Source organism: Eumetopias jubatus, unplaced genomic scaffold (assembly GCF_037043125.1).
Source record: "Eumetopias jubatus isolate StellerSeaLion01/CBP00866 unplaced genomic scaffold, mEumJub1_p1.0 scaffold_86, whole genome shotgun sequence".
Classification (NCBI taxonomy): Eukaryota; Metazoa; Chordata; class Mammalia; order Carnivora; family Otariidae; genus Eumetopias; species Eumetopias jubatus.
Window position 1 is genome coordinate 488,606 of NW_028274892.1, and position 14,990 is coordinate 503,595.

The window sequence follows — 14,990 nt, forward strand, 5'->3', positions numbered from 1 at the left end:
TGTCTTATTTTTAGAGGTTATGTTTGTAAAATGAATTGACATACTTAGATTTTGTCACCTGAGTTATATGAAAAGCAAAATACTATAAAAATTGTATGTATGTGTGTGTGTTTATTTCCATTTATCAACAGCATAAATTTTTCAGACTAGCCCTTAGAATTCACGATGAAATAATTATCTCAGGATTTCTATTTCTTCTTGGATAATTCTTGAAATATTATGTTTTTTAAATCATCTGCCATCTCATTTTGAAATGAGATAAATTATTACAAGAGGATGGCAAAGATTTTATAATTCTTTTTAATTTTTTTCTATTGTTAATTTACTCTCCACTCCAGTCATGTGTGTTGGTGTTTTGTCATTCCTTTCTATTGCTTTTTAAGGCACACTATTAGTGAAAGTACTGAAGTAAAAAAAAAAAAAAAAAAAGTAAAAAAATACGTGTTGACAAATTCTAGAGTATTTCACAAAAATAAGTTTTAGTTTTATTCTGTAGTTATTTGAGTGTGTTCCCTCAGGTTGCATTTTGCAAGTGAATTCCTAAAAGGAATAATTGAAGGAATAATCTCAGCTAATAACAGTATTTTTTTCAGGAATAGGAATTCATTTTACCACATATAATTATTTATTAAGGATTGTGTTTATTACACAGAGATTGAGGTCAGAAAAACTGAGCTCAGGGATTTGTTGTTTTTCTTAATTTTAGATGTTTGGTCACACATTACATGTATATACTTATTGAGGATAATTGAAGATGACATTTTTCAAATCCGTGAAGTTCAAAGATACTGAAGCTTTGAAATCTTAAATACTGTTACTATTTTTATTCCTTTCTCTTACTATATTTTTCATCACTGTTATCATTTTTTTCTTTTCAGTGTTAAAAATTTTACCAGACGCCATGTGATAGTGTACTGCCAATATTTGAGACAATGATAAGGATGATTATTTGATAGGAAAAATTTAGTTTCTCCTTTACATGGATTACTTTAACTGGAAGAAGTAAATAATAAAAGGGAAGTAGAAAATACATTTTTTCTTTCTGTCTTTCCTCAGGCTTTTCCTTCAGGAGTTTCTCGGCTCCCTCCTCTTCCACGTTACCCACCCTCCTTATTCCCTACTTCCTCTGCGGCTCGTCATCCAGTCACATCCGGGTTCCTTAGCGTGGTTAAATTGGTTGCGCAGTTGTTCTCAGCGGTCAGATGAGCTGGTGGTCGCTTAGCGGAGGGTTGAGGCGAGCCGTTAGGTGAGCTGGAGATAAAAAAGGTGAGGAATTCGGGGTTTTAGGGACGAAAGACAAATTTATACCTCAGGAAAAATAGCCAGTGCTATATCATGTCTTATAAATTGATAAATTGTGGTAATTCAGACTTTGATTTTTCTCTCAGGCGTTTTCAGTGTATCTTAACACATTATGTAAGTTAAAAATATATGTGCATAGAATATCTAGAGGAGTTAGGTGTCTTTTTATTGGAAGGTACGTTTTCGGTTTTCATTCGCTCGGCAATGTGTTCCTGCAGCCGCCGTGGAAAGTCCGTGAAGTTCTCGAGGTTTGTTCGTGAATGGTGGGGAGATGGGTTAAAAATGCGTGGATGTTAGTTTGAGACGGAATGTGCGACTATAGAGAACCCTATAGTCGGGCTGAGAAGCTTTTTTAATGACCTGATGTACATGTTTTGTTGTTTTAACTTGGCTTTTCTCGGTTGTATTATGGCGCGTCCTCGCGGATTGTTTGTCGGATATATAGCCAGCGCGACATTTTGATTCATGTGGAATTTTTTTTTTTTTGTAACGAGTTTTCTCTCTGAATGCGGGGGTAACTGAAAAATATATGCACACTATTTAACCGCTGTGAGTACAAACTTCTACTTTACTGATCAGATACCAAATATTGATTCACCTCACAGGATTCTCAAATTTTTAGCATCCGGTAAAAATCTCACAATTGCTTTAGCCAATGTTTGCTAAAGTCTTTTCTCTCTATATAATCGCGGCTTAAATTCCGTTAACGAAGGTTTTAATTCGTACCTTAATTTTATGACTTAGCATTTTAAAAATCTTTTGAGAGAGACATTACTATAAGGAAAGACTATTTGATATGTGACCAAGATAAATGGAAAGAGGGGCGAGGGGAAACTAAATAAAATTAACGTATTTATGTGCACTTAAGAAAACTTAAAATGTTAACTTAGATACAGAAATGCATTTTTTTTTTTTTTTGGTTTTAAAAATAATCCACACTATGGGCACCTAGGTGGCTCAGTTGGTTAAGCGCCTCCCTTCGGCTCAGGTACTGTGATGGAGTCCCCCGTGGAGCTCCTAACTCAGCGGGGAGCCTGCTTCTCCCTCTCTTGCTTCCCCTGCTTGTGTTTCTTTTCTTCCCTGCCCTCTCTCTCTCAAATAAAATAAAATAAATAGTAAAGTCTTTAAAAAAATCCGCACTATTTTTTAAAAGCGAAGCCTGCATACTGCACCCAAGGTTTTATCAGATGTCTGTAGATAGTGGAGCATTTTTCTTGTTAAGCCACTGCACATTTTGCTCTTTAGGTTACAAATTCCATTTCTTTCTAAGGGGGGAGGGACAGAGGGAAAGGAGGAGAGAATCTTAAGCATGTTGAGGGGAGATAGTTGCGGGAGGAAGCGGAGGGATGAGCCTCGATGCCAGAACCTGAGATCATGACTTGAGGGAAAATACAGAGTCGGCTGCTTAAGCGACTGAACTGCCCAGGCATTCATTTTTAAGTTTTTATTTATTTTTGAGTAATCTCTACACCCAGTGTGGGGCTGGAACTCATGACTCTGACATCAAGAGTACATGCTCTAGAGGCGCCTAGGTGGCGCAGTCGTTAAGCATCTGCCTTCATCTCAGCTCATGATGCCAGGGTCCTGGATCGACCCCCGCATCCGGCTCCTGGCTGGGCGAGAAGCCTGCCTCTCCCTCTCCCACTCCCCCTGTGTTCCCTTTCTTGCTCTGTCTCTGTCAAATAATTAAGTAAAATCTTTTTTTTTTCAAGTGTAACATGCTCTATTGACTGAGACAAGCAGACACCCAAGTTTCATTTTAAGAAACAAAACAGAGCTTATGTACGGTATTTCACCTAAATTTCACATACACTGATAAAATACAACTTTTTGGCTTATAATTTATTTTTTGCAATGTGTATATGTTTTCAAGCATTTAACAGCAAAATGTTAGAAGCAGATACACCTGGGAAGCTGTTTATAGGAGGCCTCAGTATCGAGACTAATGAAAAGACTCTTGAAGCAGTATTTGCGAAATATGGTCACATAGTGGAAGGTAAATTTTGAAACCAACATCTATGTAAATGTTCAAAGTAAATTATATTAAATATATATAATTGAACAGCTAAGCTAAAATTATTTTTCTGTTTTTGAAACTTTCTTGAGCACCTTTTTTTAATATATTAGTATTTGTGTTATATATCGGGATAGCATAATAGCAATGAATGAAAGGGTACACCTACAAGTCTCTTACTATTGGGAAGGGGAAAAAGGAAGAGCAAATAAATAAAATATGTATATTGTGGAGGTAGGCTTTTGAAAAGGGATAAGATAGGCTAACTGTAGAGTTCCTCACTGTTAATTTTTAGCAACTCATAATGATGTAAAATGTAAAGATTTTAAAATAACTTGCAATTTTTTTTTACTGTTCTATCCAGGATATCAGTTAAGTTAAAAAGGACTTCAAAAAATCATCCAAGGATGGATTGGTAATTTTCAAAATATTAAGAAGGTTCACTTTTATGTAACATCCAATTAAATTTTTATATGCACTACAGTTCTTCTGATGAAGGATCGGGAAACAAATAAGTCCAGAGGCTTTGATTTTATTACATTTGAGAGCCCTGCTGATGCTAAACATGCTGCCAAAGATATGAATTGGAAGGTAAGAGAGTCTCTTAAAAATTTTCCAGCTCTGTAGTTCATTGAATAGTATTTTTAGATTGTTTTTATTTTTCTAGTATTTTACGACACATAATGCATATGCCAAAATTCTTTAGTTGTCACCCTTCTTTTTGTTACATGAATACTGGAGAGCGTGGTTGGAAGGAGTGAAATGAACATTAGCTTTAGCGGTGTATGTTAATGTATTTCTATGTTAGTATTCCAGGATTTAAAATTGAAAAAAAAAAAAAAAACACCTGCACAAAATAATACAACAGAAAAAGCTATTGAAATTCATGGAAGTGTTTCTGTAGCATAAAAGCTTAGGAAGACAAATAGGAAAGATTAATTCCTGTTTTTTGGGGAAAACAATTCTTGAAAAAGTTAATACTTGAGCAGAAACTTTACATTCATACAGGCATTCAATTCTTGAGGAAAAAAAATAATAATGAGTAAACTGTTGATGTGGTGATCAAAATAATTATCTGGTCACCTGCACCTAATCTTGCTCTTCTTTCTTTAGTAAGTTTTCATTCAGTTACCAGTATTTTTTGTAAATTTGGTACGTGATTATTTTATTATAGTGGTTGAGGGTTTATTTTGATCCAGATTTTAATGTACTAATGAATAAAGCAGATACTCTTTTTCTTTCTGGACCTTAAAATCCAGTAGTTACGTGTCTTCTATATACTTTTAAGTTTTTCAGTGATTCTGTTAAAATACTGAATACTTTATCGCACTCCGGGTCACTCCATTCTAGAATTTTTGGTTTCTTCATTTCTTAGATTATCCTAATCTGTTTTATGGCTTTATTATTCTTTAAGCTATTCCCAGTATTTTTTGGACTGGTCAAGACCTGGGTCAGCCCTAGCATTTTCAGCTTCAAAAACTCAAATTGCATATTTACTCCAAAATTTTATGTCTTATCTGTAGGTAGTATCTTTTTATACTCATAATACTATAAATTAAGTTCATTTTATAAACTTTTCAGTTATTTTATTTTTTAATTTATTTTATTTTTATTGTATTGATTACGTTCATTTTTAAATTATTAGCAGGACTTCTTAAGTTCACAGTGTGGAATACATATGTTAGTTTTCTTTTTTCCCTTGTAGATTGGTTTCTGGTACAAAGCAGGCTATCACGACATACTGACCTTTTTTTACTTTGCTTTTATATTTTATGATTGTTAGCATGTAGAAGTTGGATTTGGCTGAGGTTTTTGTGTTGTGTACAGAGGTAAATTATTTAAAGCAATTGATGATTCTTTTGTGTTCTGGTTTTTAAGAACAAGGCCGTGAGTTTGTGTAGACTTTATTTCTAATTTTTTTCAGCAGACGTTTTATTGAGTGCTTAGGTATTAGCCTTTGATAAAGCAACTGAGTGATGGTTGTAAATCAAAGTACCTGTTTTCTTGTATTTGAGGATGAAAGATAAGAACTCTTTAAATAAGAATTAATATGGTTAGTACAAGAACTTTGATAAGAAATAAAGTTAGTAATCTAGTTAGAACTTGTACGGGTAGTGGACAGTGTTTTTATCCATGAAGATCAAGAGGTGTTAGCTGAATCCTGCGTTTTATAAAGGAAGCAGCCATGAATAACTTTGCAGGAAATATTTTGGACCCAGAAATACCGAATGAGTCCCTGGTGTGGGGACTGCTATTTGTGGCTATTTCTATTGGCCTAGGGCCCATACCTACCAGAAGTCTTGGTAGGAATTTAGGATTTAAGACTCTTTTCTGTATGTAACACAAAATGACCAGAATGTTTTATGTGGGATAATTATTAAAAGTTATGTTATTAAAAATCGTGTTGGCCCCTGTGAAAGATAAACAATTCTGAAATTTTCGGGAAGTTAAGAAATTTAATTTGAAAAATGAGAATAAGTACTATATTAAAAAGTTGTTTTCTAGGAACATGTTTAAAGCAAAGCTGGGTAAGAACAGAGTATGGCAAAACATTAAAGACCAAATAAATGTTCTATTAAAAGAGAAAAAGCAAAGAAAGTTAATATAACTACGGTAAATACAGCTGCAATCATATTAGGATTATTTCCTTTTAATTTTTAGCAGAACAGATACCAAAAAGTTGTACAGAATATAAACAATCATTTTGAATAAGTAATAGTAACTTTTTTTCTAAATGACAGTACACATTGTTTTATATACCTTCGGGACACTGGAAAATTTAAATGCTAGAAATCCAAAAATAAAGTGAGTTATACATTAGAAAATGTATATTTTCATGAAATGTGAGAGCTCTTCTTTTTGATGCTGGATGGTATTTCAAGAAGTTTTAATAATACAGTTGTGTTAGATGACTTAATGGAAGGCAATTATTAGTTAAATGTCTCATATTTGGCAGGTGAAGGACCTGGTCATTATTTTCTTATTTGAACTTGATTTTAGTTTCAGTAATGAGTAGATTTGTAAAATTCGTTAAATTGGTGTAATGTTACCGATATTCTACTTAATGTCTTTAGTCTTTGGATGGAAAAACAATTAAAGTGGAGCAAGCCAACAAACTATCTTTTGAAAGTGGTGGAAGATGGAAGCCACCACCTCATCCAAGAAACGGAGGCCATCCAAGAAGTGTGAGATGTGGAAGAGGAGGAAGTGGAGGAGCAAGAGGGCGTTCCTCATGTGGAGGACACTTGGGTAATGTTTTAAAATATAAGGATGGAACACTGGAAAACAGTAAGTTTGAATGTATGGAAATACATCAGTATTTATTTACATCTTTTATGAGCATAATAAACTAAGATTCATTAGATGAGGAATTAACAATCATAATTGAAATACTACTCTTTTTTAATGATGAAAACATGACACTTTATTGCTATATTTGTCTTCAGCCATTCAGACAAAACATGGCCTCACAAATTTGGTTTCTCAGTTTTGTTATCATTGTATTTATTGCCATTTGCCAAGACCTAACTGATGAGTTGAAAATTTACAATAATTATCCAGACCAATAATTTATGATTTTTACAAAAGGATAATTTAGAGAAATTCCTGCCTTAGAAATGTATACCTAATCATTTAAAATCAATGTATTCATTTAACTGAATGTAATGCTTCCTTTGAAAATTTGTTTATTAGATGATTTTTTCAGATTATTTATATTTCCATAGATATTTCCTTTACAGTGTTATTTTATCACATTTTTTCTTTTTTCTTTCCTTTTTTTCTTTTTATTATGTTATTTTCTAAAGGCTAAGGAATTATAGTTCTAAAATGCTTGAAATAGTGTGCAAAAATATAACCTTGCAGTGAAATGGCATAAATTTCAAACTAAATTCAGACTGCAGGATTTATTTTCCACATATGTTTGTGCAAACATCAATGCGAAGGTTTTCTGCCTTGGTCTCTTGTTAGTGAAACTTGCATTTGGGGAAATATCTAGAGCTTTCTTTAGATTTTGGAAGATGTCTTTACTCAGAGAAAGGTTAAAAGCCACTGCTACACAAATACGAATTTATCTTTGTTGTGTGTGTTGGAGGGAGAATGAGTCATTGAAAATGCTATTTATGAACTTTTCAGAGAAGACTTTTTACTCAGTATGAAATGGGGTCACTTCCTGTTTGTTGAATAAACTTTGTTCCTTCTGTTAACCGGTCCTTAAAAATCAAACGTTTAGATTCTGTTCTTGAAAATCAGTGTGATATTTAGGAAATTGTCTCCTAAAGTAGAATTGTAAGATTTGTCCCATTTATTTTAATTTTTTTAAGATTTTGTTTCATTTATTTGAAACAGAGAGACACAGCGAGAGAGGGAACACAAGCAGGGGTAGTGGGGGAGGGAGAAGCAGGCTCCTTGCTGAGCAGGGAGCCCTGTGCGGGGTTCGATCCCAGGACCCTGGGACCATGACCTGAGCCGAAGGCAGACACTTAAGGACTGAGCCACCTAGGCGCCTCAGATTTGTCCCATTTAGAAGCAATTTTGTTTTATTCACGAAGCTGATACTGAAAAAATTTTACCTATTTCTGCCGTGTATAAGAATACTCATTTTTTTAACCTATGACAATACCAAGGAATGGGAATATATCTAAACGTTTTTCTAGTTTAGAAAAGTAAAATGATTTTTAATGATTTAATATGCATTTCTTAAAATACCAGTAAAATTGAACATAACATAAATTTTTGTTGACTATTAAGTGCATTGTAAGAATTGTATGTGTTAACACTTTCAGGTAATGAGTTTTTGATGTATCTTCTCCTTTAGATTTTTAAAAATATTTTGATTTGTGCCTATGTATTATATGATTTTAAAGTAGATTTCTTCACATGAGGATTACTTGAGCAATTATTTACCATTTTTCCCCACCCCTTCAGTTTTTCCCAAATGTGTCTCATTAATGTGAATATAAAATGCTTCTTGAGTTTTTCTAGGTTTTCCAAAATAACTTTCACAATAAGCCTTTGATTTGTATTTATGTATATCATGTAAGAAAACAAGGTTATTTATACAAATCTGAATCCTTAAGACCATAACATTGTTTAGTAAAGATTTTTAAACAATGAACCTTCATCATTTAAAAAATGTTGATTGTACTTTCCTAAAAAGATTTCATTTAAACACAGATGTTGGAGAATGTACTCTTAACCTCAACGTGAGTTCTTCCAAGGGACGCTTTCCAGTTAAAAGAGGCCCATCTTCAAGAAGTGGAGGTCCTCCTCCTAAAAGATCTGCTCCTTCTGCTCCCGGGCGTAGCAACAGAGGAATTGGAGGAAGAGGTAATGCTGTGAATCCTTCTGAATGAAAATCATCTATTTTAAGAAGTTGATTTCAAGAAGCGCAATGGAAAATAAAGTATATGGGTGTATTTATGGATCACTGCTTATTTTTGGTTAGGATCTAATTCTTCAGCTTCTAATTATAGGTGTAGTAGGTGATTAACAAACAGTGGGGAAAAGCATTCCTATTAAGTCTACATTTGTTGTAGAACCCCTCTTCATTTTTTAAAGTTCCTGGTATAACATGCTTTGGTCAGCAGGTTTTTTGTTTGTTTGTTTGTTTTTTGCATGATTTCAAGATCAAGATATTCTTGAAAATCACAATGTCCTATGAGAATATTTTGATGTGTAGCGTAGCTGTGTATTTTGATCACCGGGTTTATTAGTCATTAATTAGTTTATAAACAATAAATGCAACTTGCCATATTGTTTTTTCTTTCTGTGTTTGGACCATGATGGTGCTTTACTAAAAAGATCTGATTTAAATGCAGATGATGATGGATACACACTTAATCTCAGCATGAGTTCTTTGAAAGTATGTGCGCTAGTGATGTCCTAATCTAAAACTTACTAGAAAGTTCAGTTTTAAAATCATAATTATGTGCAAGGCATTCTTTTCATTTTGTGAGAATACTAAGAAATATATAAATACATGTGAGATACATTCTTTACTTCCAAGAATTCTCTCATTAGGAAGGAAATATCTAATATTAAGTATTCATGATAAAGAAATAGAAAATATTTTGTTATCTAGATGAACAGAGATCACTGTGGGTTTTGGTTATTTAAACAAGGCTTGATAGACTTAATAAAATTTAATAAATAAATAGACTTATAAACTTTAAATAATCTAAATTGGAAATCATAGGAGTGCATATATTTATGAAGCTATTGTAATTTAGTTATGTCATATGTGGAAGATAAAAGTTCACCACCAAGTTTGATGGAGAGATGATTTAAACTGTAAGATAACAATCCTTAGGGAACTGAAAATACTTGAGAGAATTTAAAGAACGCAAGAGGTGAGTAGCATCAAATATAAGAACAGATAACTTTGAGAAGGTGTAAGATCTTGGATTGAACAGAGTAGGAATCAAGAGGGTAAAGAACGTCTTAGTGAAGAAATAAACACTATATCTTCAGATTTAGAGAATGAAAACTTCAGTTCTTTTAATTCGACATTGCTCTTTAAATCTTATGGTAGAAGTTGACATTATCAAATTTACCTTTCACAAAGCTAAGTGTAATTTGCTGTTGTCTTAAATACAGAAGAAGCCTACACGTTTCCAATGAAAGAATTAGGAGAAAAAAAATTGGAGGGTGAGGGCTTAATTCTAGGAACTAGGAATAATTTACTTAGCATGTGAAGATAACATTACATATGGGAGAAAGTTGCATATCTAGGAAGGGGTACATTACTTTCCCAAATTACCTCTTAAACAGTATTGCTAATAAAACACTAGACATCATCACTGCCATCATTACAAAACTAAGCCACTTGGTATGATAAATTAGAAAATATATGTAAAGAATTTGGCATCTAATGCCCGAAGGAAAGATAACATTGTTGGTGTGAGTGGGGTGAATTGAAATCAATACTTTTTTTTAGCAGAAAAAAGATACCTATGTATTTCCGTTAGTAAACAGTTTGAAGGTTTTGCATGTTAATACTCATGAACAGTATGAAGATAAAAAGAAATAAAGGAAAGAATAATATCTTTCAGCTGGAGCAGTTTTAATGACTGAATGATTCACTCTATGTGAATTTCTTGTTTAAGCTTTTTGAGAAACACTGGCCATGAAGGAACAGTGGAATATAGAAAGCCATGGGAAATATTTAGGTGATACCAGGAACATTTAGGAATTAAAGGAAAACAGCATTGTAAATGAGCAGAGTGGTAGAGAAAGCAGGGTAGGTACATCATGTATACAAGGTACTAGAAGTTTTGCAGTTGGGGGCAGTAAATAGAAAATGATGACAATAATGAAAGCAGGAAGAGGCACAGTTCGTTTCATGCAGCAGAGAGATTGTTTTAAGAAAAAAGAAAACGGCGCCTGGGTGGCTCGGATGGTTAAGCGTCTGCCTTCGGCTCAGGTCATGATGCCAGGGTCCTGGGATCGAGTCCCTCATCGGGCTCCCTGCTCCTTGGGAGCCTGCTTCTCCCTCTGCTTCTCTCTCTCTCCGTGTCTCTCATGAATAAATAAAAACTTTAAAAAAAAACAAGGATGTATAAAATAAACATGTTTAATTAGAATGAGGTGGCTGTATAGAAGACAAAGGAAAGTGATGAATAATGGGGTAATTATTACGTTAAAGTGACTTATAAATCCCTTTGCTGTGTTAATACTTGTAACAATAAGGAAGTATTCTTGATAGTGATTCTTGATGGTGTTCGCATGTATACAAGGGTAAAAGACAAAATATACAGGGAATCTTGAAACTTACAAAAGTTATGAAAAGACATAAGGTAAATGGGAAAAAAGTTTGACACTAAATTGTGATAGCTTAATAAGTACTGTGATCTTTGGGGAGCAATTGAAACATTTTAACTAGCATGGGACGTCACTGCCAGCCTATTGAATATGGAAAAGAATAGATTGGCTGCAGTGGGACCATTATAATGGAGAGTATATTGAACAGCTCAAGCATGTCTAATGGACTCGGAAGTAACCTGGACAAGGGATGGACTTAGTAAGACATTGACAAATAGAGAAGAAAAGCTGACAAGTGAAAGTAAAGAGGCAGATTGAATCATTGAATTGGTGGAAGTAGCTACTGAAATTGTTTATGTTTAGAAGTTTTTTTTTTACATACTGATGGTAATTTAAGATTATGCAAAATTTACATAGGGAGGGAAGATACCAGAAGATGAGACATTCAGGAATATGTAAAAAGCAGACAAAAATAATCATAAATAGTATCTTAAGGGAGAAATCTTTAAGAATTGTGGAAAGAAATCTGTGTTTTGAATTTTTCTTTTTTATAAAAGTTATTGAGATACTTACTTAAGAATTTTTAAATTAAAGGGCCACCATCACATGGGAGAGAGAATTATAGAGGTCCTTCACGCAGAGCGCCAGTGTCTTCCCGGAGAGATGACTATATTTCACCAAGAGATGATGGTTACAATACCAAAGATAGGTAAAGGAAAACAAAGTATATAAACTGTTAAGTTATAGTGGATTTTTGTTTTTGTGGAAGTGAAATTCACTAACAAAATTAAATATTTTAAGGTTAATAATTCAGTAACAGTACATTTACAGTGTTAAACAACTACTATCTTTATGTAGTACCAAAACACTGTTATCATCCACAGATAACCCTTAATGTTACCTCTACCTGCTTCCAAGGCCTCACAAACACCAATCTGTGTTCTGTCTCTGGATTTACCTATTCTGCATAGATTATACTAATGGAATCAAACCGTTTTAACTTTTTGTGTCTGGCTTATTTAGCACAAATGTTTGCAAGAAACATGCATTGTAGCGTGAATTCTTACTATGGATTTTTTTATGGGTTTTTATATTCCTTTGTATATGCAATTAACAGTCTGGGATATTTCCACCATATTATGTTGTGAACATTGATCTGCAAATATTTAAATACCTGTTTTCAGTTCTTTGGGGCATATACTTAGGTGTGGAATTTTTGGGTCCTATTGTAATTCTGTAATTTCTTAAGGAACCACCAGCCTTTCCCACAAGAACTGCACTTATTATACATTTTTATTATCAATATACAGATTCTGATTTCTTTACATTACTATCATTTAATATTTTCTGTTTTTTTTTAAATTATAGCCAATATAATAGGTGGGTGAAGCAGTGACTAGTTTGTGTTTTGATTTGAATTTTACCTAATGACTGATTGAGCATCTGTTCACGTACTTGTTGGCCATTTGTGTATCTTCTTTATAGAAAAGCGTATTCAAGTCTGCCTGTTGAAAAAAGACTTTTTATTGTCAGAGTTTTTTATATATATTTTGGATATAAGAAACTGCACTTTTAAAATTTGCTGCTTTATTTGAGTTATTCGAGCAGAGATTATCCAAGTTCCCGAGACACCAAGAATTATGCTCCACCATCTAGAGACTATGCATACCGTTACTATGGCCATTCGCGTTCTCGGGATGAACATTACTCTAGAGGATATAGGTACTATGAAAATTTAAATTTTTATCAAATAGCTGTTTATACTTCTTGTTACATTAATGCCTATTTTTTTTAAATTTAGTGATCGTGATGGCTATGGTGGTGGTCGTGATAGAGAGTATTCTGAACCTTCAAGTGGAGACTCTTACAGAGAATCATATGAGAGTTATGGTAAGAGTACAGTTGTGGGGCACCTGGGTGGCTCAGTTGGTTAAGCGACTGCCTTCGGCTCAGGTCATGATCCTGGAGTCCCGGGATCAAGTCCCACATCGGGCTCCCTGCTCAGCGGAGGGTCTGCTGCTCCCTCTGACCCTCTTCCCTCTCATGCTCTCTGTCTCTCATTCTCTCTCTCAAATAAATAATATCTTTAATAAAAAAAAATTAAAAAAAGTTCAGTTGTTACTTAAAACTCATGCAATTAGATTTTACAAGCCAGATTGTTGAGTATATAATGTTACTTCTAATTCTAAAGGCATAACCACAGTATGGCCTTTTATTAGTTCGAAGATCTTTGAATTACTATTTTAATAGGCCATTTAAACTAACAGGTTACTTTTAATGGTAAATTGGCAGTCTCATCAAATTGGCATCTTATCAAAATCATTTTAACATTTTTAACTAACAAGGGAGAGTGTTTAACAATATGGAATATAAGAAAAATATGAAGGTCATAATTTCAGCCCATTTTCAGAAACTGACAGCACATTTACTTCAAATTATTTAACATAAAACATGCATGTTACATTTACATTTCCTTTTAAATTAATAAAAACATATTTCTTCCAAATACAGTACTTAAATTAGGTTCATGGAGTAACGATGCCACAAAAATTGTAATGTAGTTAGTTTTTTTACTTGATCATTGACCTTACAGGTAGCTCCCGTGGTGCACAGCCTGCACGTGGGCCCCCTCTGACTTATGGTCGAAGCAGTCGCTATGATTATAGCAGCACACGTGATGGATATTGTGGAGGTCGGGAAAGTTACTCAAGCAGCCGGAGTGATCTCTACATAAGTCGTGAGCATGGTGGCAGACAAGAACGAGGCTTCCCACCCTCTATGGATAGGGTGTACCCTTCTCATGAGTCATATGATAGCTCAAGTTGTGGGGCTTCCGGAGGAGGTCATGGGGGAAACCGATCTGAAAGAGGAGACCGTAGCAGATATTAAAAAGTTCTGTACCAATTTTTTGTCAAAGAGGAAATTTAACTACTTTTTTTCTGTTACTATAGAATTAATGAAAAATGTTATTTAATGGGGAAAGGCATATGTTAAGTTGCCCTCCATGAATTTTTGGATAAGATGGGTAAGATAAAAAAGTATACAAAGTAATTTCATGATTGCTAATGTAATTGATGAAAACTAGATAAGTTGCTTGAATGTAATGTCTGCATTGTTAAAATTTTTGGAGTAAAAATTTCCATGAAATGGGATTTCTTGTCTAATTTTATTATTGGGTTAAAAAAGTGAAAGCAAAAGAAAAATCAGGAAACCAAATTTCTGTGGAAGGTGAATTGCACTGTTTCCCTAAAATTTCCTTTTTATGTCTGAATATAAGCATACAATATAAAGCAGTATGGTACTTCTGCACAGGAAGCTGTGCCACTTGGGCATACTAAGCCAATTAATGTGTTGTTGTTTGTAAACATAAATGTATAAAAGGTTTACAAAATCTCCAAAAGGGCTACAAAAGTTTGCGTTTGCCTCATTACTCTAAAGTCCTCCTAAAAGAGTGGTGTTAGTTAAAAGAAAAATTAGATATAGGAGGATACAAAAGTTTAAGAAATAAATTAAGCATCTATTTTCTTAACCAGATTAAAGCACCAAATGACCAGAGTGGGAATAATGGTAATGAAAACAGTTTTCCACCTAGATCAAAACTTGAACCAGTTAACTTTACAGAGTATTAAGATACAATGAAATAAGTGCTCCTAGATTTAAAAATATTGGTAAACAAAAATATTGATAAACAGATTTTTATCTTTGGAATTACTCATTAACTCTGTCTTGGACTATTTGAAAATGTAACTCAAAGGCTTCGTATATACTCCTATAAACATGGAGTTATCAATAAAATTAGGTGAAAATCATGAATAGGAAAAAAAATACTCTTTTAGTTGTGGAAGCTGAGCGTCTAAAAGCTTTGATAAGCCTGCCAAATTGAGTTTGGAAAACTACTGGAAAATTACTTTTT

The 14,990-nt window shown here is 33.6% G+C and overlaps 1 protein-coding gene across 1 annotated transcript; it reads left to right on the forward strand.

Annotated features, from left to right (window-relative positions):
- The first annotated feature begins 3,189 nt into the window (after positions 1-3,189).
- LOC148161720 (RNA-binding motif protein, X chromosome-like) lies at positions 3,190-13,966 on the forward strand. The gene is made up of 8 exons (XM_088020618.1): positions 3,190-3,298; positions 3,801-3,907; positions 6,391-6,565; positions 8,492-8,644; positions 11,672-11,786; positions 12,674-12,799; positions 12,879-12,967; positions 13,671-13,966. Exons 1-8 carry the CDS (start codon positions 3,190-3,192, stop codon positions 13,964-13,966), a joined length of 1,170 nt encoding a protein of 389 aa, XP_087876744.1.
- Positions 13,967-14,990: the final 1,024 nt, after the last annotated feature.

What these genes read in the sequence shown, in the direction of transcription:
- LOC148161720 (XM_088020618.1), top strand. Translation starts at nt 3,190, where the DNA reads ATGTTAGAAGCAGATACACCTGGGAAGCTGTTTATAGGAGGCCTCAGT. An exon ending in GGTTACAATACCAAAGATAG is followed by an intron (nt 11,787 to 12,673) that starts GTAAAGGAAAAC and finishes GCTTTATTTGAG; the next exon opens with TTATTCGAGCAGAGATTATC. An exon ending in CATTACTCTAGAGGATATAG is followed by an intron (nt 12,800 to 12,878) that starts GTACTATGAAAA and finishes TTTTAAATTTAG; the next exon opens with TGATCGTGATGGCTATGGTG.